Here is a 25,253-nt window from a genome sequence, read left to right as displayed (position 1 = left end):
TTTTAACCTTGTAGTTCAATCAAGTAGTAAATATAGGACTCATATATATGCCTATGGAAAGTGGAGTACCAAGAAGAGTTAAAAACCAAGGCACAAGTAATTTGAGAAATAGTTGTTTTATGGGAGTTTGTTCTCCCTGCTCCTGCTCCTCACAGGGATCTGTAAGGTAAACATGTAAGGATTGGACAGGGAACACTGAATATATGATACAATACACAATTCAGCCTTTACTTAATTTAAATAAACATTGTATGCTTAAGGCCATAAGGTAACCTAAATGTGACACTACCTTGTTGATTGGGCAGAAGAATAGGCACAGAAATGGAGGGCCTTGTGAACTTCATCTCTTCAAACAAAAGCTTCCTCACCTCAATTTTGAGACGAGCCCACTTAATTTCCAAGACCTCCTATTGGTATTTAGCATCCTGTGTCGCTGATTGCAAGGTCCTAACACCGGTGTAAAACTCAGATGCAGCATAGTTTGCACGTTCAGCTGGACGTCTGGACGTCTGTTAGCGGCTGCACGAGTGGGGCTGTTGGAGGTCGATGGCCTCTGGTGCTGGCCCTCTTTGGTGAACCTTCCCTGGCTCGACCCCTGGATCTGGATCTGGTTTTACCTTCTCCTGGAATTAGATACAGTCCAGGAACAGGATACTTCTGTGTTCAGGGGAGAGTCTTATTGACTCTGTCATCATACTGGAGGTGAGTTTTATAGAAACCGGGACAGAGAGATGGATATATAGCCATAACAGCTTCAAGCTTAGGATGTTTAGTTTAGTCATAGCTTTTGTGAAACTCCATCAGAAACAATGTGGATGTAGGCATACATCACCAAACCCTATTTTCCTCTGCTACTCGCCAGTTGTTCTCAATGCACGGGCAGTGGACTCTGGGAGGTGTTAACTCAGAGCCAACAAACATCGTTAATGTCATCCATAACCCCTGGTTCTATCAACCTAAACCACCTAGGCATTTGTTAACAATTACTTTAGTTTCACATTTCAAATGACAATATTGCTGTTGCATCCACCTCATGTGTCCCCGTTTCACTCACCCCCCTTCTTCCCAGTTGGGACGCAACCAGGAAGGGATTGTTATTCGGCGGTTGAGTTTCATTTTCTGATCCCTCAACAGGGAGCAGGGGTTGAGTGACTGTTCGCCATTGTCCAGGGTGGCTTGGTAACTTCGAGCCCTGGATTTGGTTCTTCAGCACAACCTTGACTTCTGAGGCACGAGCAGGAAGCTCTCAACCTCAGTCTCAGGCCCAGTTGGAGGGCTGAGAGTTAACCAACATCATTCGTGTGCTTTGCCTTTAGGACAGCACTGTCCTGTATTGTATCAGGGAAATCAGAGTCAATAGGTGTTATAGGTGTGACCAAGTTTGATGTGGGATTTATAACAGTGCTTCCAGATGGACCACATGGTTGACCCTTCAAACTGTGTTGTGGTCATTGTTGCTCGTGACCCTGTGTTCAGGCAGTGTCTCTACACGGGGGTGTTGACTTTTCCCCCGGTCGCCTTTACTGGAGACTCGACCACCAGGCTGGATACTGGTTGGTTTCTTCAAGGCTCGTTCTCTCCTCCTTCTCCTCCCCTACTTCCTACAAAACATCTTCAACAAAAAAGCTTCACCATAGTCTAAAGGTTAGACTATCAAAATTATAGATGTTACTACTTAGGGTGTGCTTTGCTTGTCTATCAAATAAGTTATCAATTTAAAATTGCCTCTGTCTCTGAGACCATAGTCCAAATTTTTCCTATCCCCCCTTTCCCCCATTGCATAGTTCATATCTATGCGATTCCTAAGGGATAGAAAAATTATGTTAGTCAGTGACAACCCAAATTCTTCATATTCCTTCACATATTTATAATATTTTTACCTCTTCTTTAAATCTCCTAAACCCGTGCCTTCGTCAACCGAAATTTACCCTGTTCAACAAGATTCGCAATTTTGTGGTGTGTGTAAATTGTGATTGGATAGCCCATGGTGAGTGTTGATGCCCTCTCATACATGTGGTGTATTACGGCTTAAACCTTGATACCATGGCGGCAAGGCTGCCTCAACTGGTGTTAGTTCACATGAATAGTACGCAAGGGGTTGCTTCCGCCCTCCGCTAGAGGACTGTGTCAACATTGCAGTGGCGTGGTGTGTGCGGTTGGATACATACAGGAAGATGGGTTTCTCGTAGTTCGGGAGGGCCAGAGCTGGTGCCTGTTGTAGACTCAGTTTGATATCCTTGAATGCTTTCTCCCCCCCCTCAGTCCATTTCAGTTTGGCCTGTAGAGAGGTGACTCCTGCTTCTTACGTCATCTCTCGAAGGGCAACGGCTACTGGGAAACTAGGCCCAGCGCCAGCCCTTCTGGCTCGCTCCCCCACTGTCTATTTTGACAGTAGGCAGCAGGGGGAGCGCCGAGTACTGCTTGTAGGCCGGACCTGAGTTGGAGTTTGTTCAGCTTCCGCGCATCCTCTCGGTCACTCTGCAGCCTTTTGTTTTCATTGTTCCTTTCTCTGAACACGGCATGGGTGATGTGCTCGCAAAACTGGGAAAAAGGCATGGAATAGAGACACACTACATCTGCCAACCGCCCCTGAACAGTCTCTGTCAGGCCTCGGACGACCCCTTGTTGAAACATGGCTTGTTGCAGGACCTCGTCTTCTGGATTTTTTCCCAGTTCAGCTCTCCATTTTCCCAAGGTTTTGTGGATGAACGCCATTGTAGGCTCAGATAACTCAATTGTCTCCCCAGTGAGCATGTCCAGCCTCACCCAATCCGGAAAGAGGGTTCTCAGACTTTCCCAGACATCTGTGCGGATTGCATTAAAGAGATCTCAGTCTCCTGCATGTGAATCTAGGATGTCGGCCAGATGCTGTGAATGCATGACGTCACTCAAGCCTCCAGCTCCTAGGGTGCGCCCTAGGATCATTTTGATGTCTCCGATAGCTATATTGTGGCCCAGTGTCTCTTGCTCGAACGCCTTAATCCACCTACTCGCTCCCTCATATGGATTGGGGAGCCGAGCAATTAAACCAGTCATGTTGTCCAGGGCACATAATACATCGGAGTTCCTCTGACCAGGATGGGTGCTTGATAGTATGAAGGAGGCCTTCTGTCGTGGACTGGGAGGGGTTGGACGGGGCTCTGGGCAAGGGGAGGGTCTGGAGTCGTGGACCGGGCCATGAAGATGGATGAAGACCTTGGGTTCTCTGCCTCACCCGCAAACAAGGTCTTACTGGGTGGGGCAGAGCTGCTCTTCTCTTTATCGTATGGGGGAGGGGAGGCTCTATCTAGAGTCCCGTGATCAGTTTTGGCTGCTAGCAGGCAAGCCTTAACTGTGTCACAATAGTTCTGTCCTTGGTCTTTGTACAGCTTCAGAACTCCAGCTTCCTCTTTGCGTTTCCTGAGTTTTTTCTTGACCGAACCAGAATGGCTGTGGTTGGTGATCAGGACCCTCATGTCGTTGCAGAGGCTTAGATCGAAAGTCCCGTGCTCTGGCCATGCCGGTGTCATCTTGGCAGTGCGCTTGGCCCATTTCCTGTTCATCTCGAAGAGGCATTCTCGGAGAAGAGGGAATTGGAGGCTGAGCACCTCCTGGGCGGTCACGCGCAGAGGCACAGCTGGCACGGTCTGGTCAGGCGACAGGATAGCTCTGGCTCTTCCCTCTACCGGTCTTTTTGGCACACTCATGATGCGTTTGGGATGGAACAGGCAGATCTAAACTTAAGGATATGAGTGTTACTGGCCAGTTTTTATACATATGCTATTTGCATACATTCATTCCTGTATCTATCTTTTTGTTATGTAAATGTAAATGAGTTGTTTGTTAAACGAGGCAAATATACAGCTGACAGTAATGGAGACACACTCACTGTTTTTCCTTTTTATTTTTATTCATGACAACAGTTTCCTAATTCTACTCCTCCTTTAGGAGTTTTCACACAACAGGGGTCCAAATGCCCGGATCAGCGTCTGTAATGTTCAGAGAACAGCATGTAAGACACTTTCACCACATTTGATCTTGCTTGTTGTATTTTTTAATTACTTTAATTATGTCTCAAATTGAACATTTTTTACTAATTAATTTCATAAATTTACATTCGGTAATTTCATTAATTAGTTAAATTATTGTTCTCATATTCTACTATATATTCATTCTTCTCGTCTATTGCTGATTTACGATATTCACACATTGCTCAGGGCAACGCCTTTATTTTGAAAAAACCCTTGCTCACCCCCTCCCCTACAACTCACTTTTCTGAAGTGAGTCTGGAACGATTGCGCAACAGCCGTAATCTCTCATGTTTCAGACTCAACTTTGCTGATTTTGTCAGGGTTTTACGTGTTAATATCAAAACAGTCAATAGATTTACTTCTTCGTTTTTACCTGACTCTATTTTACTCATGTTTTTAGCATTTTTCACGGAGATTGTAGTCTTTGGTTCCTCTTGCTCCTTCAACAGCTTTTTTTGAACACAGCTGTCTTACGAACTTTCGCAAGACTTTTATCTCGGAATACGTCATAAAAACATAGTTTTCTTATACATTATATACGGATATCCATCTACTAAGTTTTTTCAGCACGTCTTTAGATGAATCATTCAGATAGCTATTCCTAACTCACTTTCGACTAAGATATAGTGGCCACTACTCTCTTTGCTGTCACTTGTTGTTAATAGTGTAACTTTAGACAGGACGGATATTACAATAATAATTTGTTTGAGGTCTGTTGAAAACGTTAGTCACGCAGATGCTCGTCGAATTGTTAACATCTTTGGCTAACATGATTTTTCCCCACAGCCTTGTTTTGAAGCGTAACGCAATTAGTCATCACACACGTATTTATTTGTTGGTCAATTGACGATTTGTCCAGACTTTTTTGATTTTTACCCTTTTGCTAGATTCAAAAAAGTCCTAAAAAGTTATGCCCTCAGTTTACTTGAATATTGTTTAAAGAGGCCCATAGCATTTTTGTACCTAAACATCGAGTTATAATGGAGATCGCCGGATAAATCCTTGCCCGAGTTTACAGGGTACGACAGTAGAAAAGCTTTTAGCAAGAAACATTTAACATTCAATCTTCCTTACATTCAGGGAAACACACATCCTAGCAATTAAAAGCATTTGTAACCACTCCTCTCCTCCAAAGCCTTTTCACTTTCTCTAGTTCAAGATTCGTATCTAGGCATTCATAAGGTTTCACAGGTTTTTTTTCATTGCCTACCTTATCCAAATGTAGATGTAGCGAATCACGTCGGCGTCATCAATTGTTGGAGGCTCAAAAGTGGTTCTTAGTGGTGTAAGAATTAACAGGCTTTAGGAGTCGAGAAGTAGATTACAAAGGCTTTCGTCTTTATTGCATAGGCTCTTGGGAACACACGCGGAACTTCTCTAGCCAGAGAAGTCTGACATGTATTCAATAGACAAGTACTTTTATACAGTCCTACCTACGTCACACAAATATCTTGGCATTGATCAGACAACACATACTTTGTTCAAGATAAACAGATGTGTCCACCCTATTTGTTGAGTTCCTATGCGACCAGTGGCTCTAACTAAAGGGAACACGCTATCAGGTCATCCTGACCTGACTTCCTGCTGGAAAGAACATTCTAACGGGAGGGGAGAGTGACTCACACAGAGGTTCTTGCCCCATAAGTGAATATGGGACAACAACACTGTCTCCACTTTAACCTATTTCCTTACTAGGGGCTGTTTCTCCTCCTCAGCTGACCTCTGTCCTGGGCTGCTACTCCCTGCACGTACCACCTCACCCTACATAGGCCCAAAAAAGACCCCAACAATAGCTACTGCTGGTAACGTCGTTGTTAAAATAAGCTTCAACGAGGGTTCTTTATTAATGAATGAATGCAATATGAGTAAGCTAAATGCCTTACAATGACGTTTAAGTCATAGAGATTAGGTCCATTTTTACACCGGTCTGCCAAATGTATTTGTTTTGATTCAACTATGAGGTTGCTGATCACCATTCCCTCTTGCAGGGGAAGTAACAACTTTGTTGCACGAGCATTCTTTGTTAGCTACAAACTTCTGCTGGGCGTCTAGCATATGGTCTAGCTGGCTAATTGTTACTAAGTAACAACTTTGTTGCAGGAGCATTCTTTGTGCATTGCGAGCTAACTAATAATAATTAGTTAATAATGATGATGTAAACCGAGACCACCAAGCCCTTAAAGAAAATGTTAGGTCAAAGAAACAAAAGAAAGGTTTGAGGTTACTCTGAAAATTATTAATAAAATAGGCTAATGTAATAATAAAACTGCTAAATCCTTCTCTAACTAGGCTCCTCTATCTTGCATAATGAAACAAAACGTTTTTTAAGTAATCAATAAGCCTGTGCTTGCCCTCATTACTCAAATGATGCCGATCAGGGTGGTAAAATTACAAAATAGGACACGAGTATCTCAGAAATAATATAGAGCTATTTGTCTTCTAGGCCAACCAATGAGAATATTGTGAATAAAAACAACACGGACACAGGCGGCAAATAAACAGGCAGATGTTAGCCTTGCATTGTTTGAAAAGCAGGAAGCCAGCTAGAGGCAGATGTTGGATGTTGGCTCATATCACACCATGGAAAATCAAAGTCGTCCCCACGTCTGGATCGTTGGCAGCTCGTTGGTATACTGGCTTGTGCGACACGCGGAGGAGGTCGGACTGTACCCCGACCTTGCACTGGAGTGCCATATTGAATGGGTAAGGGTGAGGGTCATGAGGTGGGCAGACCTTGTGCCTAAGCTCAGTGAGAAGCGTGGCATGCTTCCCAGCCCGGACATAATGGTGCTCCACGTCGGGGGAAACGACCTCAGCCAAGTGACTGGGCTTCACCTGACGAGGCGGATGAAGCGAGACCTGGGGGCCATCATGGAGATCTTCCCAAACACTCTGCTGGTGTTTTCGGATATCCTGGAACGCTGCGTCTGGAGGTATCAGAGGAGCACCAGCGCTTCTGGTATGACAGGGCAAGATGTCGAGTCAACGCAGCGGTGTCTAGCTTCCTGGCCGACCGTGGGATGGGGAGCATTCAACACCCCCAAATACGACACGGTTTCGTGTGGATGTACCGACCTGACGGTGTCCACCTTGATCACGTTGGAAACAATGTGTTCTTGGGAAACATCCAAGACGGTCTCCGACAACTCCTGTGCTAGCCACAGCACACACAACAACAACTCTTTTAAGAGCCACCCAAAATGTAAAAAAATGAACAATTAGACCGTTCAGAGTGCCATTGTAATTTTACAACCATGGGGTCTTACAGGGTTAAATGGTACCATCTTTACATATTTGAAGTGTGTCATATAAAGCGGCGTCACGTAGGCTACATTGTGAGCTCAGCTCACGTTGTCCTACTCTATATAGCGAGCAACTCCACATTCATACGTCCCTGAGCTTGCTTTAAAATAACAGAAAACATTAATATATTGACGTTGATACATTAGGATGCTTTTATGAATCAATATGTCCTACCACTTGAGAAACACTGTCCTACACATAATTAGACAAATGCAATATTAGACGTCCCATAGCCTACAACCTCATGACCAGGTGCAACAGGTGCCTCGAGAGGATTAAGGAGTTGAAGAAGCAGATGCTGTGTGTTCCTCTTGTTGGGCAACCAACAAGTTGTTTATATCTGATTACAATTTACTAAGTTACCTACTGATTGCTACATCTTCATGAGCTACATTTGGCCTCCTTCTCTTCCAACCAACTAGTATCACCTTTCCTCCATCTGAGTGATACATGTAATTCTTACAAAATTATTACAAAATTATTATCAAGGGAACACAATGGTCGTCAACCGGAATCCAGTCTCCATGACGGCCAACAGCAAGTTTCCCGGTCCCATCCAACGTCTATAAAGGCGAACAATGGGTTTTGGTGTTTCAAAACCCATTGACACTGTATGACTATGTTTAGCTTGTGTTCTGCTCCTCTCTCCTACCAACCGTCTCTGGAGGAGGGGATCCCTCTCTGAATTGCTCCTCCCAAGGTTTCTTCAATTTTTTCTCCCGTTGGGAGTTTTTCCTGGAAGTTTTTCATTGTCTTCCTTGAGGGTTTAGGTTGGTTGAGGGGCAGTTCTATGGGCGCATGTGAAGCCCTCTGTGACATGCTTGCGTGTAAAAAGGGCTATACAAATAAATTTGATTTGAGAACTGCAGTCATACACTTAAATGCTTTTTTAAATATGTAAACACCAGGAGACTATGGGCAGCTGGGGCAGCCGCAAGCACACCCTCACAATTTCCCCAGAAATTGTATGCTCTCTAGTTATCATAGCAATATAATTGTTAACAGTTAAACTACAATTGCAAAACTAACCTAAATCCGCCCTCCATTTCCCCGACACAAAAACCATGTTAAAAAGTTAGGCTACTGTATAATGTATTGATTAATAGTAGGTAGGGCTGGGCGGTATGACGGTATATAGGGCCTACCGTGCAACGGTAGAAATGTGTCTACCGGGAGAGATTTGGCTATACCGTTTCAACCGTGGTATACTTTTCAGTGTTTCCCACACAGACTAATTTGTGGCGGTGCGCCACAGAATCAACACCGGCCGCCACATATTGCGTTTGCGTTTTTACACTATTTAGTTTAAACATGCAGCGAATTCTTTCAGCTGCATTTCCTTTCCCTGTTCTCCCGTCTCTCTGTCTCTTAAGCGTTTTTCTCACATACATAGTCACAACGTCAGCACACGTTAGCAACGATGCATACATTCGCCCTTCTAGTAAGACAGACAGCTATATCAGCGAGCATTCAGCATTAGCTTAAGATCTAGGAAAGTTCAGGCTACTTTTCGCTAGGTACCTACGAACATGTCTTAATCGAAGGTTCCCCTACTTACCCGGCGTCATGAAGCCGACCAGTTAAATAGTTATTTAGCACTTACGTTGCTACTTGCATATGCAGAAATTATTTATTTGTGGTTGATTTTGTGAAGGTGTGAATAATTTTTGATGAATATTTAATATAATAAAGTTCTGTGTAACAAATTATTAACAAAGGAATTATTTTTAACCCCCCCCCCGTTTGTCTGAGGGCATTACGGATCCGTATTGCGCAGTGAGTACTAGGTCACCACGCGGATGGCATGACATCAGCCAATCGGAACGCTCGTACTAGTAACTTTGAGTCTTGTTTTTAACTCAAGTGTTGTCTCATGTGAGGCAGTTGTTTTTGTTTGTAATAAATAATCAAGTGTGATGATGAAGTACGGTATGGTTATATAGTACAATTTCTTAATTAAATTGACTATATTTACTATATCAATTACTATACCGTGATATATACCGTAACCGTGAAATAAAATTACTCATACCGTGATAGGAGATTTTATTAGGCTATTTATTTTAAACGATGTCAAAAAAGCCAATTTAGATGAGTTTAGAGGGTGTTTTTTAATCAGCCAAGTAAAGGCCTAAAATTGGCCTTTATGGAACCGCTTTAGCCCCACTTGACTAATTAAACTTATTCAAGTCTGGTTTAAGACATTAAAAGTGCGATTGACAGTTTTTTGGGGGGTGTTTTCCACTGTTCCTTAAGGTCTCCGAATAGGGTACGTAACATTGGTTGGGTTGAAAATGGCCCGGGTGCTGTTCTATGCCCCTTGATAGATCCTCTGAAATGTTCCCGGGAAAAAACACTAGCTTTTCTCCTTTGATGGTATGCTCATTAATATTTAGATAAGCTGCGCGCTGATTGGTTGGATATTCAATGAGTGCAGCTGGGGAGCAAAAACGCAACACGGTCAGCAGCAGCACTCACTGAAACACCGAAGGTGGAGACTTGAAATAAAAACGCGCAAATAAATCTATTACATCTGCACAACACTGTTTTTTAACAGATTGACTACAAATCATTTGAAATGATAACATTACTTGTTTCCACTTCTGTTGTTGAAGCAAACTGGATTGACTTGGGTGGGTAGAACGTTAGGCTACAGCTTAGCAACCAAACCATATCGTGATTCAACTCGGCTTCAGTTAGCTAGCTCTAGATATCTTGCTGAAAAATAACCTGACAGATCTGGACAAACATGCATTGTTAATTGTAGATTTACATGACACGGGTTATTTATTTGAATGAAACAGTCGGGAACATGAAACAACGTTAGCCCCATTGCCAATAAACTAGGCTGAATTATCACACATTCTACCCATGCTCTTGCGTTAGCAAGCTAAACTAGTTTACATGCCTACTACAGTCTAGGTGTTACTAGTAACAGTTACTAGCAATGCAAACATATCCTGTATCTAGCACCTGCCTTTCTCCAGTTCTTTCAAATAGATTATCTAGACAGGCGTTAGCAATAAGCCAGACTGCTGTTCATTTTCTGGCTATTTTTTCGGAAGCTTCCCTTCTAATGCCGACTACAGCTAGTCTAGCTAGTCATTTGATGTGTGGAGAAACGTATTTAGCATTCTACCTATGCTATATACAGGACACGTTAGCATTGCTAATAACTGTTAGCACAACATCATACTGTCCTTACAGCTTGCAGTTGCAATGAGCATACGGTCGGAACAGCACCTCTTTCCAGGTTCAGCTTCCTAGCAAATCCTGCTTTAAATTCTACAAGGTTGTCAAAACTGTCTTGGGTGAAATGTTCAGAGTAAATGAATGATTGAGTGTCAAACTTCGCCGGGATCTTCTCATAGACAACAGCAGCCATGCCTGTCGAATGTTTGGCTCCTTGGGAAGACTGAGTGTTAGCCTTCCTTGTACAGCCTGGAACACAGCATTTACGGCCGTGGTCCATTTTCAATATCCTTGTTATATTTCAAAACGTTCTTCTTTGTAATTCCTTATAAGTAGCCTACACAGAGCAGCGCGCAGCTAAACTAGTATCGGAGATAGACGCTACCTTGGGCTGGTCTGGATGTATATTTTGGGGCGTGACAAAGATACAGACCAGAGCCAAAAAGGGCGGTCCCCCGTCCTACGTCACACCGGTAGCTTTGTTGAAAAGCTAGTGTTTTACAGCCAAATTTGTTCTTCTTGAGATTTGCATAGGAAAGAGGTGTCAATGGACTGTATGTTCATTTTACCCACCGAACTGTCGTTACTCAACTATGACGAGGTAAAATCGGTTTTTCAATCAATCGCCCCTTTAAAGGGGTCATTGACTGATTTTATAGGGTATTTCACACTGTTCCTTAAGGTCTCCTAATAGGGATTGTAACATTGGCTGGGCTCAAATTGGCCTGGGTACTGTTCTATGCACCCTAATGCAACCCTGTGAAATAGCCCTATAATGAAACAAGCAGTGTTCTCCTTTTATGGTATGCACATGAATATTTTGATGAGCTGCGCGCTGATTGGTTGGTTTACAATGAGTGACGCTGCGGAGCGAAGACTCAACACGGCCAATAGCACTCACCGCAACATCGAAGGTGGAGACTTGAAATAAAAACGTTCAAATAAATCTATTGTGTCTACACAACACTGTTTTCAACAGATTGACTAAATATCATTTGAAATGATAACGTTAGTTGTTTCCACTTCTGTTGTCGAAGCGAATGGGATCAACTTACATGGGTAACGTTACAGTTTAGCAACAAAACTATCGTGATTCAACTCAGCTTCAATTAGCTTTAGCTATCTTGCTAACTAATAAAAAATAACCTGACAAACATGCATTGTGAATTTTAGATTTACATGACAACACAGGTTATTTATTCGAATGAAACACAGTCAGGAACATGAAAGAACGTTAGCTCATGCCAATAAACTAAATCATCACACATTCTACCTATGCTAGATACAGGATACATTAATATTGCTAATAGCAATGCTAACGCAGCTTGTGGTTGTGATGAACATAAGGTCGGAACAGCATCTATTTTCAGCAACAGCTTCATAGCAAATCCTGCTTTACATTGTCCCAGGTTTTCAAACTTGAGGACTTGAGGTTCACTGTATGCCCATTTTACCCAACTATGGTAAACTCGGTTTTGCAGTCAATGACCCCTTTAAAGTTTTTCAAATAGATCCACAATTGAGTAGTTTGTCAAGTAATGAGAGTACAGTCAATACAGTATTGAAACAAAATTGGTTTCAGTGTTGAGTTTATTACTTATTATTTTGTGACCTAAGCGTAACTAAGGCATATTGTCTAATGGTCTGCTAACTCATGTCATTCATTCCCCCACCCTGTCTCTCATTAATAGATGCTGCATGGAAAGCATGTGATGGTGCGTGTAGGAGGAGGCTGGGATACCCTGGGGGGTTTCCTGCTCAAGTATGACCCCTGCCGTGTTCTCCAGTTTACCACTCTGGAACAGAAGATCTTGGCCTACCAGAAGGGTCCGCCTGGCTATGGCCAGTCCCCAGCCCCTCCGCCTGAGATGGATCCATTAACGGCTGTCAACCTCATCCTTTCTTTTTCGTCATCCTCCTCATCCTCTGCTCTGGCTTCTTGTAGATCCCACGTCACTTCTTCTGTTTCTACCCCTACTATGCCCAGGAAGACAGACAAAAAACTCCAGATTCTTGCTCCCTTCACCAAAAAATACAACGATCAACCCTTGCGTATCCTTAAAACATCGCCTAATCTGTTTCCAGATGGATCAGTAAAGTCAGTCTCCAACTCTTCACATGATCAAAGCCATCACAAAGCTACGCTCTCATTCTCATCCCCTGGTACTACCCCCACAACTTCATCAACCAAGCCAGCCATTAAAATAAAGCTTTGGCCTTTGCAACACCCCCCCCTTTCTCAACGCAGAAGCCCTGTGTGTCCTGAGACATCTCGTAAATGTCTCAAACCTTCCACCACCACCACCTCCATGCCTCACCTCTCAACTGCTCCACTACTGGCCCTTGCCCCGAAAAATGCCTGTACCCCATCTGAAGCCTTGCAACGCTCTTGCTTGGCTCAGAGACGTCCTGGCACCACAACCTCAGCTTTTCATTTAGAGATGGGTAAGCAACCATGTCTGGCCCAGTTGGCACCAGCATCAACCCCAATACCCAGACTGGCATCAGCTGCCAGGACTCTGGCCCCCAATGCCAAAACAATCTCCACAGTCCCGAACAAGTCCACCTCTTCCCATCCCTCACTCCTAAAGTGCAAAGCAACCACAGTCAAAAGCAAGGGGCAGGCTCCAGTCAGGGCTGTTCCAAAAGCAGTGGTGACATTGCAAAGTGGAGGCAGTCCTAGGCGAGCTCCCAGAGGGCTAAGTGGCACCTCCTGTGCTCCCAAAACAGCCAATCAGAGAGCAACACCAAGGGCAACAATCACACAAAGGGCTGGGCAGAGACAAATGGATAATACTTACACTCTAAATCTTGGAAGGGTGAAGATTAAGCAAGTAGCAACTGCAAAAGCAACAATTGCAAAAGCAACAAAAGCCAGTCAGACGGTCAAAGTCCTTTCCTCCTATAAGAATGCCCAGCTTCCAAAGAAGACCCATCTGCTTCCAAAACAGATCATCCATCTCAAAAGTAAGATTGAGGACCCTTATTTTGAAATGAACAGTAAGAGAAGGCAAAAGACAGTCACGGGGTGTGAATTGTGATATAGGGAAGGTGGCTTTGTGTTGCAGTTTTTTTGGGGGGGATAATTGTGGATTAGCAGGCTAGTGGATTTAGGCTAACTCGTCATTGCCAAGGTATAGATTCAGAAAGGGGTCATTGATAACACTAGTTATCAGCAGTCTAAATATCTATATTACCTCAAGTTTAGCATTTTTCTATAGATATATTTATTTATTTGTTGGCTTCAAACTCTATCTTATTTTATATTTTTTGTTTAAATGTCACTGTTTGTATTGCATGCATATGTATTAAGAATAGGGACGTGCACAGGAATTTTGAAGAGCAGTTGTTCTGGCCTGAAAAAAAGGGCAGCCCCCCCTCCAACAAAACCCAAAATAGTGATAGGATTTAGAAGTTTAACCATTTTGAATGAAATAATTCATGTGATGCATTACTTTTATCATTCATTCTTCTTGTTAAAACGAAATGTTATAAACTAACATGTAGCTTAGTTTTCCTACCAAAATATTAGCATGTGATAACAGGCTGGTTGTCTGGTAGGCAAGCTGTCTGATTATTTAGGCTAAACATGGCAAACTGAGCCGGATTTATGAACATTTTAACTCATTTCATAAAACTTGATGATGATTGTTTGTTTGTTATAAATTTCTACAACTTAAAACTCACCATTTCTGACAACGTCAAAGCAGTTTTTTCATCTACACCGAAGAAAACAACCGTGACCATCTCTTAAGGGCAAAAAATGGAGGGTCAGGTGGCGGTCGCATGCAGTACTGCAGAGTAAACAGAGTAGGGGGGCATACCCCCCCCCCCTCCCTCTGCCACTCTTGTTGCCCAAAGGCTTATCGATTGGAACTGAATAAGGCTACTTTATGAAATGTTTCGGTTGGCGATTTTTTTTACATCTAGGTCTTCATGAAATTCTGCAGCTGTTTAAATGTACTATTTATTTATTTTCCCTCGGAGGGGCACATTGACTTGAGGAGGACAAACGGGCAGTTGCCTGGGCAACCTTAGCCACAACCTGTGCACGTCCCTAATTAAGAATGTTTCTGTACTCACAGTGTGGTACTTCAGTTTAACTTTTGGTGCAGAAATGTGTTTTAAAATTATTCTTTATTTCTATAACCATTTTTGTATCGTATTATTTGTCATGGCTTTCAGTGTTCCAAGCAAAGCTACTGGATAGTTTTGGATTTGTGTAAGACTGGGCAGCTGGTGTCTTTCTTATTCCCATGAGAAACTGGTAGAATTTGATCTAAAGGGCTGAACTGGGGTAAACAAATCTTGGATTTTGAAAGGTAATAGCCTTTCTAACAGTATTGTACGTTGGCTGTTTCAAATATTTTTGAATATTTCTATGGAATGGTAATTCACATTTTAAATATGTTTTTTAAAATCTTTAAATATGTTAATATATGTATAGGTGGAGGTAAGAACCAACCAAAGTCTCTCATTGATGAATGATCTATTGTTTCTTTATCTTGAAGAATTTATGAATGATGTCTGTTTTACAAGTGGGTGAATGAATAAGTTATATAATGTTCCATGTGTGCGTTTCTCAGAAATGATTTAATACTGAGTAGCATAAAAAAGGTACAAACATCAATTTTTGCTTGCACCTTTTTTCTAAAGGTGTTTTTTGTTAGGGGTTGATTAAAGTACAAGCACAATTTTATTTTTCATTATTTTGAAGCCACAAACAAAATACAATAGGCATATTTTATTTACATACATCTGCTTCTTAGTTACATGTTGTCTTATCATTGTGGTCAGAACCTTTACTATTCATCTTTTTGTCTCAATTTGATTGTCAATTTAGTTAAATATAATTTTTGTCTGTATTTGTTCTTGGTAAATAATAGGGTGTGTGTATCACAAGTCATTACTTTAGAATTTTAGATGTTAAGATGTTTTCTACAAACAAAAGGTCAATGACAACTGAAAAGGGATTGGCATGCTTAATCTGATTGAGTATGATTATAACAGTGTTATTCTTTAAAGATTGCTGCAACGTAATCTCAAACTGTTCATTATTTTCTGACAAAGAGGGGGACGGATAGCATGATTAGGATAGTTTTCATGAAATAAATATTGAACAGGTTTTTTAATCTTGGCCTCGTAATCACAAGTTCCTAGTAACATAGGTTACTTATTTTGAGTCTCAAATAAGCCTTTGATAACAGAGCATTGTATTTATGCATGTTTTGTATTGTTGTCATAGGATTTTATGTCCTCCATTTTGTATGAAGTCTGCATTATTAACACAGAACATGCAGCAGCAAAACAATTCTTTACCTGACATAATTAAAAGGGCATAGTTACTACCCCCACCACATATACCAAATAACCATATGATCACTGTGGAAGAACACAAAAACCACCAAATATGCTTTAACTTATTTATTGGCATCAGATGCCGTTAAAATCACATGAGTAAATGCTTAAAAATATCACTTTGAGGAAAAACATGTAAGGGAAGTTTAAGTCATATAGGGTAGGACAATTTATATACAGGATTGCCCAATTTCTTGGTTTAGTTGCAACTGTTTCAACTACAATGCATCCGGAAAGTATTCACAGCGCTTCAACTTTTCCAAGTGCTGTTATTTTACAGCCCCTTTCCAAAATTGATTCAATCATTTTTCTTAGATTTGCAAAAAATTCAGAACTAAAATATATACGTATGTACAGAAACGTTGACAGCCTTTGCTCAATACTTTGTTGAAGCACCTTTAGCAGCAATTACAGCCTCAAGTCTTTTTGATGATGAGGTTACAAAGCTTGGCACACCTATTTTTGGTCAGTTTTTCAAATGTTTCTTTGCAGGACCTCTCAAGCGCCATCAGGTTGGATGGTCAAGCCTCAGTGCACAGTCATTTTCAGATCTCTCCAGATGTTTAATTGGGTTCAAGTCTGGGCTTTAGCTGGGCCTCACGGACATTCACAGAGTTGTCCTAAAGCCACTCCTTTGTTATCTTGGCTGTGTGCTTAGGGTCGTTGTCCTGTTGGAAGAGTAACCTTCACCCCAGTCTGAGGTCCAGAATGCTCTGGAGCATGTTTTCATCAAGGATGTCTCATACATTGCTACATTAATCTTTCCCTCGATCCTGACTTGTCTCCCAGTTCCTGCCGCTGAAAAACATCCCCACAACATGATGCTGCCACCACCATGCTTCACTGTAGGAATGGTATTGGCCAGGTGATGAGCAGTGCATGGCCATGGGAACTACGGGTGCTGACGGTGCTGCAGCACCCCCTGTCAGCACGAGAATAAAAAATGATATGACTTGAAAATCCACAACCACAGCACAGCCCCGCAGTAGCGGACTGGCCATCGGGGGCACCGGGAGAAGAAAAACGATGGAAAACCAGGCTAAGAAACGTAAGGGTGCACCCCCCTGATCAAATATGTTCCTGTTGCTATGGAGCAGTACCTGGTTTCCTCCAGACATGACGCTTGGCATTCCGACCAAAGAGTTACATTTTTGTTTAATCAGATCAATTTTGTTTCTGACTAAGGCCCTTCTCCCAATCGCTCAGTTTGGCCGCGCGGTTAACTCTAGGAAGAGTCCAGGTGGTTCCAAACTTCTTCCATTTACGGATGATGGACGTCACTGTGTTCATTAATGATGTTATGCTCGAAGCCGTGCTCACAAAGCGTTATCGACCTTTCAAAACAATTGCTACCGACACAAACGTGTCGAGCGTGGCTTCAAATGGGCAAAAAACACGTTATCACCTGTTGAAGCTTCGGATGTCACACGAGCGGCTGACAGTGTCGTGCTACAGTCTAATAAGATCAGAGACAAACTGCGTTTATTCAAACGCTTAAAAGACATCAGAAATCACTAACATTTGTGGGTTATATAGAGTAGACATATTTATGTCTCATCTGATTTGAATGAATGGTCGTTATAACAACCCATTTACTTGAATCAGGTGTGTTGGAGCAGGGAAACATCTAAAACATGCAGGACAGCGGCTCGAAGACCAGGGTTCGACACCCCTGATTTAAGGCATTTGTACAAAAAAATCCTCCTACCTACATCCTGCCCACCAAACAGGCACTTAAGACCATGGTGGCCTCCAAGTATGAGGTCACTAAAGCAAAGGCTTTGGCTGGGATGTCAGAGGTCCAGTCAGTGAGTCTGACATCAGACATGTGGACTTCCATGACCATGGATGCCTTCCTTGCCGTCACATACCATTTCATTGATGCTGATTTCAAGCCCTCCACCATGCTCTTGGGGGTGACCAAGTTCGCGCAAACACACACAGCCGAGCACATAAAGGAGGCCAAGACTTCTTGGAGAATGGGGCCTAAAGGACAAAGTTTATTGCCTCATTACTGACGATGCTTGCGACATGATTTTTTGTATAAAGCTACTGGGAATGCGCCATATGCCTTGTTTTGCCCACACCCTTGACCTGGTGGTGAAGAAGGCACTGGAGGTCATCCCTGAAATACATAACATCCGCACACAAACCAGGAGGATTGTGGCGTTCCTCAAGTCCAGCACCAATGCCAAAGAGAGACTCTCAGTCATTCCGTCTTGCACTAGGGGAAATGAGAAGAGAACCGTTTCCTTCTACACTTCACTCTTAGTATTTTGAAGTGTAAATGAGCAGAAACATCTATGCTTTTTAATCCATGCAATCTTCATAAATAATAAATATGCATATGTAGCGGGTTTATTCATTTAAGAATAGAAATACTTAATCTATAATCTAGTATTGTTGCTGGGACACCACCTCGATATTGGGGTTAGGCCACCGAGCAAACCTAGGTTTTAATATTTAAATCAGTTGTCTGAAGGAATTAATTCCCTCTAAGTGTAGATCGGATCAGTTAAAGTGAGGGGATAGATTACGCAAATTATACATAAAATTATACACAATGATATATTGAAATTAGTGGAAATATAATGAACATTAATTGTGATTGGTTTAGTAAGATTTGTAATTTGTAATTGTAACAACGGGACAAACAATGTAACAATAGAAAAGAGCGTGGAGAGAATCAGGCCTTATCTTAAAGGGCTCATTGACTGCAAAACAGAGTTTGCGAAACTGCAAAACCGAATCCACCTTTTTTGGCTCTGGTCTGGTCTTTTGTCACGCCCCAATCTTAGGGTTCGCGTAGATCTCAGACACTACCCAGTTAGCACATTCAATCGTTTAAACGTGTTTTGATCGGTTTGAGAGATCCTATCGCAGAGATGGTCGGTGACACTGAGGTGCAGATGGCTAAACATATGCATCAAGAGTAGAATCAGAATCAGAGTAGCCTAGACATACAAATTATAATGTAGATTAGGAAAACGAAGGCCTATAGTTCACTACACACAAACTACACTAACGTACTGTATTATATTTTAACAAATAATTAACATTACTTAACTTGGAATATCCTTTAATCTATCATTCTTTATTATCAACAAAATACAAAAGCAATCGGTGATTTGCAACATTAGAACTGTAGAATCCGACGGACTCAAGTAATTATTCAGGGGTAATGTGATTCAAATCTGAATGTTTTGGGATAGTTTCATTTTAAGAAATATCAGACAACAGACACCACAGTACTCCCTTAGTGAACTTAATTGTCATACTTTGATAGTAAATACCATACAAGTATGCTCATTAACTAGGGCAATAGCAGGAAAAACACAATTTTATGAACGTCAGCTTTCATCAATGAGACCCCTCTGAAGCAGCACAGCTGGCAGTGGACGCAGTCCTTCACACAGGCTTCAGTCTCCCCAGCCTCCTGAATATATGAATGTCCCTAGCCTTTATCTTCAAGCACATCTTCTCCTTGCTGCTCAGCGAGAAGACCAAGAAAAATAATTCTTCTGTTGTATGAAATGTAAATAACCCTCTCAAACCGATCAAAACACGTTTAAACGATTGAATGTGCTAACTGGGTAGTGTCTGAGATCTACGCGAACCCTAAGATTGGGGCGTGACAAAAGACCAGACCAGACCAGAGCCAAAAAAGGTGGATTCGGTTTTGCAAACTCTGTTTTGCAGTCAATGAGCCCTTTAAGAAAAGGCCTGATTCTCTCCCCGCTCGTTTCTATTGTTACATTGTTTGTCCCGTTGTTACAATTACAAATTACAAATCTTACTAAACCAACAACTTGATCAGCCTGCCTACAGTTGCACCTATGTGATTGACACAGGTACAAGATTAAATAAATGCAAAGACCCATAAATTGTACTGGATTGGGCCTTTAATGTAGTTTACCTCACACTTATTGATTTTTAGCTATACATCGGTTTTGCTTTAGGTTAGCCTAAAGCAAAACAATTTATGGGTCTTTGCATTTATTTAGTCTTTGTACCTGTGTCAATCACATAGGTGCAACTGTAGGCAGGCTGATCAAGTTATTGTATACGGACACGACATTTAGCTCAAATGAATAGCTGAACTGTGAACTAGTGTACCAGTCCCCTGTTTTAACGTTAAAACTAGGGGATGAATCGGGTAACGTTAAACAATGAAGTCATACTTAAGCTTTTTAGACTAGCCTGGTTAGGTAATGTACTCCCATGGCTAGCCTGGTCTAACATATTACTTTTGAGTATGATATCTTTGCTGGCAGGACAACACAGGAGCGGTAGGCAGTCTTGTGTGACATTCCTGAGGCAGAGAGACAAAGTAAACCTATAGTAAACCTATTGCCATATGCGAAATCATATCATACAAATCTGTTACTAAGGGTAACATTACCAATGTATCACCTTTCTCACACTCTGAAATCCTCTTAAGAATTTCAGGGCTCTCAAGTGTCACGCATTGAGCGTAACAGTCACTCATTTCGGTCTTTTGTCATGCCCTCCCGCCACACATAGTATTTCTCACGCAGGATTTTTTTTTTTTTATCATAAATTTTATATGCCACAGCACCCAACCAAAATTCCTCTGGCCGCGCCACTCTCATTATGGAACCGGCAGGAATCAAGTGCGTCTCCTCTGGAGTTCTTAGTCAAGCCTGCCACTTATCAGCCAATCAAAAAAAAGAAGGGGTCTACACAATAGCCAATCGGAAAATAGCACCATTGTATCTGGGTAAGATTTGATGCAACAACCAATGGAAAAAAAGCATATCCTGTAATTTTTCATGTGATTCTGCTACGACTTCCGAAAGTTTAGTTCAACTACAGAGCAAAGCACTGGAGCTCGAGCATCACTTTGAGCACAGTCATGATCTCCTTTTTTAATGTTACAACAAATTCAACTTGTTTGACACAAATAATGACAACTTGACTGCTGTTAGAAATGTTTCCCAGATAATTTGCATCAGTTTTTCATGTGTCTGTAACTTAACCAACAGTTTTACAGCCTGTTCACTGACAACACCCGCTCAGAACAAGTAGTTCATAGATGTCGCCGGTGTGTATCGGTGAAACTCTCTCCTCAGGTATGTAATAGGCCACCCATGTCGACGCATTACTAGCTTTTCGTTGGCGTAGTTGGAAGTGGTGGCGCTTGGGCTGTCAGAGGTGTCGCTTGGGCTGTCAGACGTGGCAGGTTCAAACCCAGTGTGTGTCGACCGTTAGCCCGATACCTCATCTGTTACATATAATAGGCCTAGTCAAATGTTTGATATCACACAATGACTGACATATTGTCACATTATAAACATCTCTTTCAAAATAGGCCTAATCATTTTATTGGCACTATATACGTTTAAGTGTTTTGCATAGTCAGTGTTATAGGTCACTTTTAAAATGTCATATTTTATAATTATATCCTGGCCATGGATGCATTAATCATTGCTGCCTTTCAAAGATGTCAGGTAAAAAGCAATTAATAAAAATAAAAAAACGTCAAGCTCTACGAGGGCTGACGGAGAGCTTGTAGAGGGCGTTCCGCGGAGACGAGGGCGTTCCCATGTGTCCGTTTTTTCGAAAAACGCAGAAGCATATATCGGCCTTAACTCTCCGTCGTAGCTACGGAGAGCTACGGAGACCCCCTTGGCTGTGATTGGTCAGTATTAAGTACCGCTTGCGTCAGGGGTAGGGGCGGGGTTGCCGTGATAGCAGGACGAACACAATCCTCTGACCGCCATTGCTTGTAAAGTTTTTACAATTCATATTTCAGCTAAACGGTACATGTAAATCAGAATCTGAATTCAAATGTGATGAGAAATGGGCAGTGTAGTTGCTGAAAATGTGCGTATTTTATTGATGGAACGGCTAATTTGTAAATTTGCTCCTACTTTTCGGTAACCTAGGTAAATAAACACTCAACGACGTCTAAACAAAAAAACGTTGCGCCACCTACTCTTCTGGCGGTGAATTGTTTTCAGCACCCACAGCCTACGGAGAGCCATAAACGCAGTCTATCCGTCCGTATCCGTGCGCCCGCCCATCCGTAAACGGAGACGCAGAAGCATATTTCGGCCTTTGGTCCGCCCCTGCCCTGGTGATGTGCGGCGCCTCCGCAGACAGTCCTCAGGAAGATGAGGTGTTGAGGGACCAGGAGAGTCTTCAGACTCCCAGGAAATTTAAACTGGAAACAAAGATACTTTCTATTAGGGTAATATTAGTTTTACAGTAGTATTAAGTACATCAAGTAGGGGCATAGTTTTTGCGATAGACTAATGCATTCTGCAATTGTTGTTTTTTTTGCCATGAAGTTAAGGCGGCAGGCGTGTGTTGCTTGCGGCAGCCTTAACTGAAAAGTGCGGAGGGAAACCCTGAATAGTGTTATATATAGCTTGTTTTTTGTATTTTTTGCGTAACTTGGAATAGTTTAATATTACAGTAGTGTTTTGTATATGTAGTTTAATCAATCGTTTTCTATCAGTGTTTTTCGTGTAGTTTATTTTAGATTAGTTTTTGCATTAGTTACAGCTAGAGCTAGCTAGGTTTGTAGGCTACAGTACAGTAACAGACCAAGACCAACAATTTTTGTCAGGTGGGGCTATAATACACTGGTGTATGTAGTTGTACATGTTAATGTTAAGTATTTATGGTTGATGTGGATATGACCTTACTATAACCAATTGGTAAGGTCAGGTTCCCAATGCTAATGTGATAGTTGATTGATGGGAGGTAACGGCTAAAATCAAAAGCAATTGCGCGAGCGAATGAACAAGTGAGCTCGGTGTCAATGTTACAGCTAACGTACTCAGCCTTACGTTACTGGCGATTAACTTTCAAATACACAACATCATGATAACTGATAAACGACTATTAATGTGAAAATGACACCATTAATCTACACACCAAGCATATCCTTCTGTATGAGATAAACAACTTATCTCTACCGAGTGTTATGGATGATTCCCCTTGTTCAAGTTAATTCCTCAACTAGGTTTGACCATCTACATTACTATTTTGTTTTAGAGTTTAGAAAGATCGTTGAAGTTTCCAAACTTTTGACTGCTACTGTATACCTGCCTTGGTATCTTTGACGTAATGATGTACACGTGAACACAGACAACTGTGCTTATAATTTAATTGTCTGTTAAGTCAACCTGTAGATGAATTAGAATAATGAAAATGTACAGACAGCTGGGCAGAGTTCAGTACCCTGCTGGAATTTCGTTTTTTTGTTGTTGAAGATGCCCAATTACTATTTCTACGTTTTTCAGATTTTTGCTGGAAGTCCTGCTTTATCTGCAGGCAGCACAGGCATGCACTGCAGGTCTTCCTGTTTGCATAGTTTGGAGCCTGGCAGGAAGGGCACAACTTGGTCTTTGGCTTTTTCATTTCTGCCAAATAAAATTAACGTAGGGATTATTTGTCTATTTCTTTTAAGTGATTAGAATATCAATTTCTAGGCAACGAAATAACCCAATAATGTGTCATTTTGTGTGTGCATAAAATTAACATTGCCAGTTGTGTATTTGCCTTCGGCAAGGGCACAACCATTGTTATCTCACATATAAGCGGCCCGTAAGCGCCTCTTCTTCCTGAGGAGACTGAAGAAGTTTGGTATGGACTCAGTCATCCTCACTAACTTTTACAGATGCACTATCGAGAGCATTCTGACTGGTTGTATTACAGTGTGGTATGGGAGCTGCACAGACAGGGACCGCAAGGCCCTACGAAGTGTGGTCCGTTCTGCTGAGTTCATCATCGGCAGGAAGCTCCCAGCCCTACAGGACACCTACAACACACGTTGCCTAAGGAATGCCGGCAGGATTCTAAGAGACTGTTCCCACCCTTCCTTCAGTCTCTTTACCCCGTTGCCTTCTGGCAGGCGTTACCGCAGCATCCGGTCGCGCACCACGCAGACTGGACAATAGTTTCTACCTAAGAGCCATCAGGCTTCTGAATGGACACTGATATGGACATTGATTTACTGCACACTAGTCACTTATACTCTGTCACTTTCAGCTACTGGTTGCACGATCAGTAACATTGCACTACTGTACCTCACTGTACCTCGCCACCAGGCTTCTGTATGGTCATTGACTTAGTCACTGATCTGCAAATTTGCACTATTGTACTGTACTCCACTTAGGTTAGAATAGGTCATAGGGTTGAAACAGGTTTTATGTGCATTTAGGGTTAGTATAGTGTACTATTTATTGTTATCTGTAATTTAGGAAGTTTTAGTATTAAGGTTAGTATAGTCGATTATTTATTGCTATCTGTATATTTAGGAAGTTTCACTTATTTAAGCTCAGCATAGATGTAAATTATGTTCCGTGTACTTATATGTTATGTTATGCCAGGTGCTTGTTATGTTATGCCACAAGCTTTTATTTTGAAAAGTAGAAGCAAGAGACGGTAGGGGATTAGGCGGGAGGCTGCAGGCTGCAGCCATACACTCTTGAATCGCTCACCTATGCACACTTTTCTAATTGGCCCTCTGGGTGGCACTGTTACCCCTTCTAGATATAGTTTTTTGTGTTGAAACATTTGCCAAATGCTATAGCTCTTGGCTAGTAGTGTGCATTCAATACATTGTTATGTACTTTGTATGTATTTTAAGAATGTGTATGGTTACTAGTACATATTGTAATGCTGAGGGGCAAAAGAAAAAGGCAATTTGTAGTTCCATTGTCTTTTTGCAGGAGCGAAATAAATGACAAAACCCACTGAGTTGTGCCTGTTCATGCCCTGAACACATCTGTTACATGTGTGACAGACAAAAACAAATATAAAAAGCTTCAAATAGACTCTAATATAATGTTATAATAATAATCTAATAATCATATATTGTTTCTTCAACTTATTAAAATATCTGATTTAACTGCCACTATCTGTTTCTGCTTCTCTATCATATTGTGTGATTTACAAATACCCATCATAGTGACCAGACGTCCCCAGTTTCATGGGACAGTCTCCGTTTGTGGTTGCTTGTCCCTGGGTAAATACAGAAAAAAACACACCTCTGTCCCCGTTTTGTTTTTGAATACACAACATTAGGTTTTTCAATCAGATTGATAGTCAAACTGAAATTTCGCCATTCCCCCCCCCCCCCCCCCCCCCCCCCCCCCCCCCCCCCCCTGTGTGAAAATCACTTCGGTATTCAGTGCGTTATGATTAATTAAATGCACTGACAGCTCATTGCCCCAACCAAACAGATTACACTGAGTGGAGTGAGTGACCTTTCCAAGATTGCGGCCCCACGGCTCGTCAGCGCCAGTAAGCAGTAGCGTTCGATGCGGTGTGTATTCTTTATCATGGGTATGGGTTTGACGCCAAGTGTCCGGAAATTATTTAAAGAGTGCCGTAAATAATCGTTGACATAATTAG

The 25,253-nt window shown here is 41.9% G+C and overlaps 2 protein-coding genes across 6 annotated transcripts in view; one reads left to right on the top strand and one right to left on the bottom strand.

The window, feature by feature from the left end:
• gas2l3 (growth arrest-specific 2 like 3) overlaps positions 1-15,636 on the top strand; it is a 58,711-nt gene extending 43,075 nt beyond the window's left edge. For both annotated transcript variants that reach the window (XM_047017689.1, XM_047017690.1), the window contains exon 8: positions 12,197-15,636. In XM_047017689.1, coding sequence (XP_046873645.1) covers positions 12,197-13,546 — 1,350 coding nt within the window. In that variant the 3' untranslated portion in view covers positions 13,547-15,636. The remainder of the gene's footprint in view (positions 1-12,196) is intronic.
• LOC124466046 lies at positions 1,807-5,387 on the bottom strand. Of its 4 annotated transcripts, none has more exons than XM_047017695.1 (3): positions 4,974-5,387; positions 3,869-3,968; positions 1,807-3,713 (listed from the first exon to the last, which is right to left on the bottom strand). In XM_047017695.1, exon 3 carries the CDS (start codon positions 3,684-3,686, stop codon positions 3,033-3,035), a length of 654 nt encoding a protein of 217 aa, XP_046873651.1. In that variant the 5' UTR covers positions 3,687-3,713; positions 3,869-3,968; positions 4,974-5,387; the 3' UTR covers positions 1,807-3,032. The 4 variants fall into 4 exon arrangements, with proteins under 4 accessions (XP_046873651.1, XP_046873650.1, XP_046873648.1 ...); XM_047017694.1 differs by having other exon boundaries at positions 1,807-3,737; positions 5,221-5,387; XM_047017692.1 differs by having other exon boundaries at positions 1,807-3,718; positions 5,221-5,387.
• Positions 15,637-25,253: the final 9,617 nt, after the last annotated feature.

Source organism: Hypomesus transpacificus, unplaced genomic scaffold, assembly GCF_021917145.1.
Source record: "Hypomesus transpacificus isolate Combined female unplaced genomic scaffold, fHypTra1 scaffold_62, whole genome shotgun sequence".
Classification (NCBI taxonomy): Eukaryota; Metazoa; Chordata; class Actinopteri; order Osmeriformes; family Osmeridae; genus Hypomesus; species Hypomesus transpacificus.
Note: the sequence above shows the minus strand (reverse complement) of the source record. Positions and strands in the feature narration are given on the sequence as shown.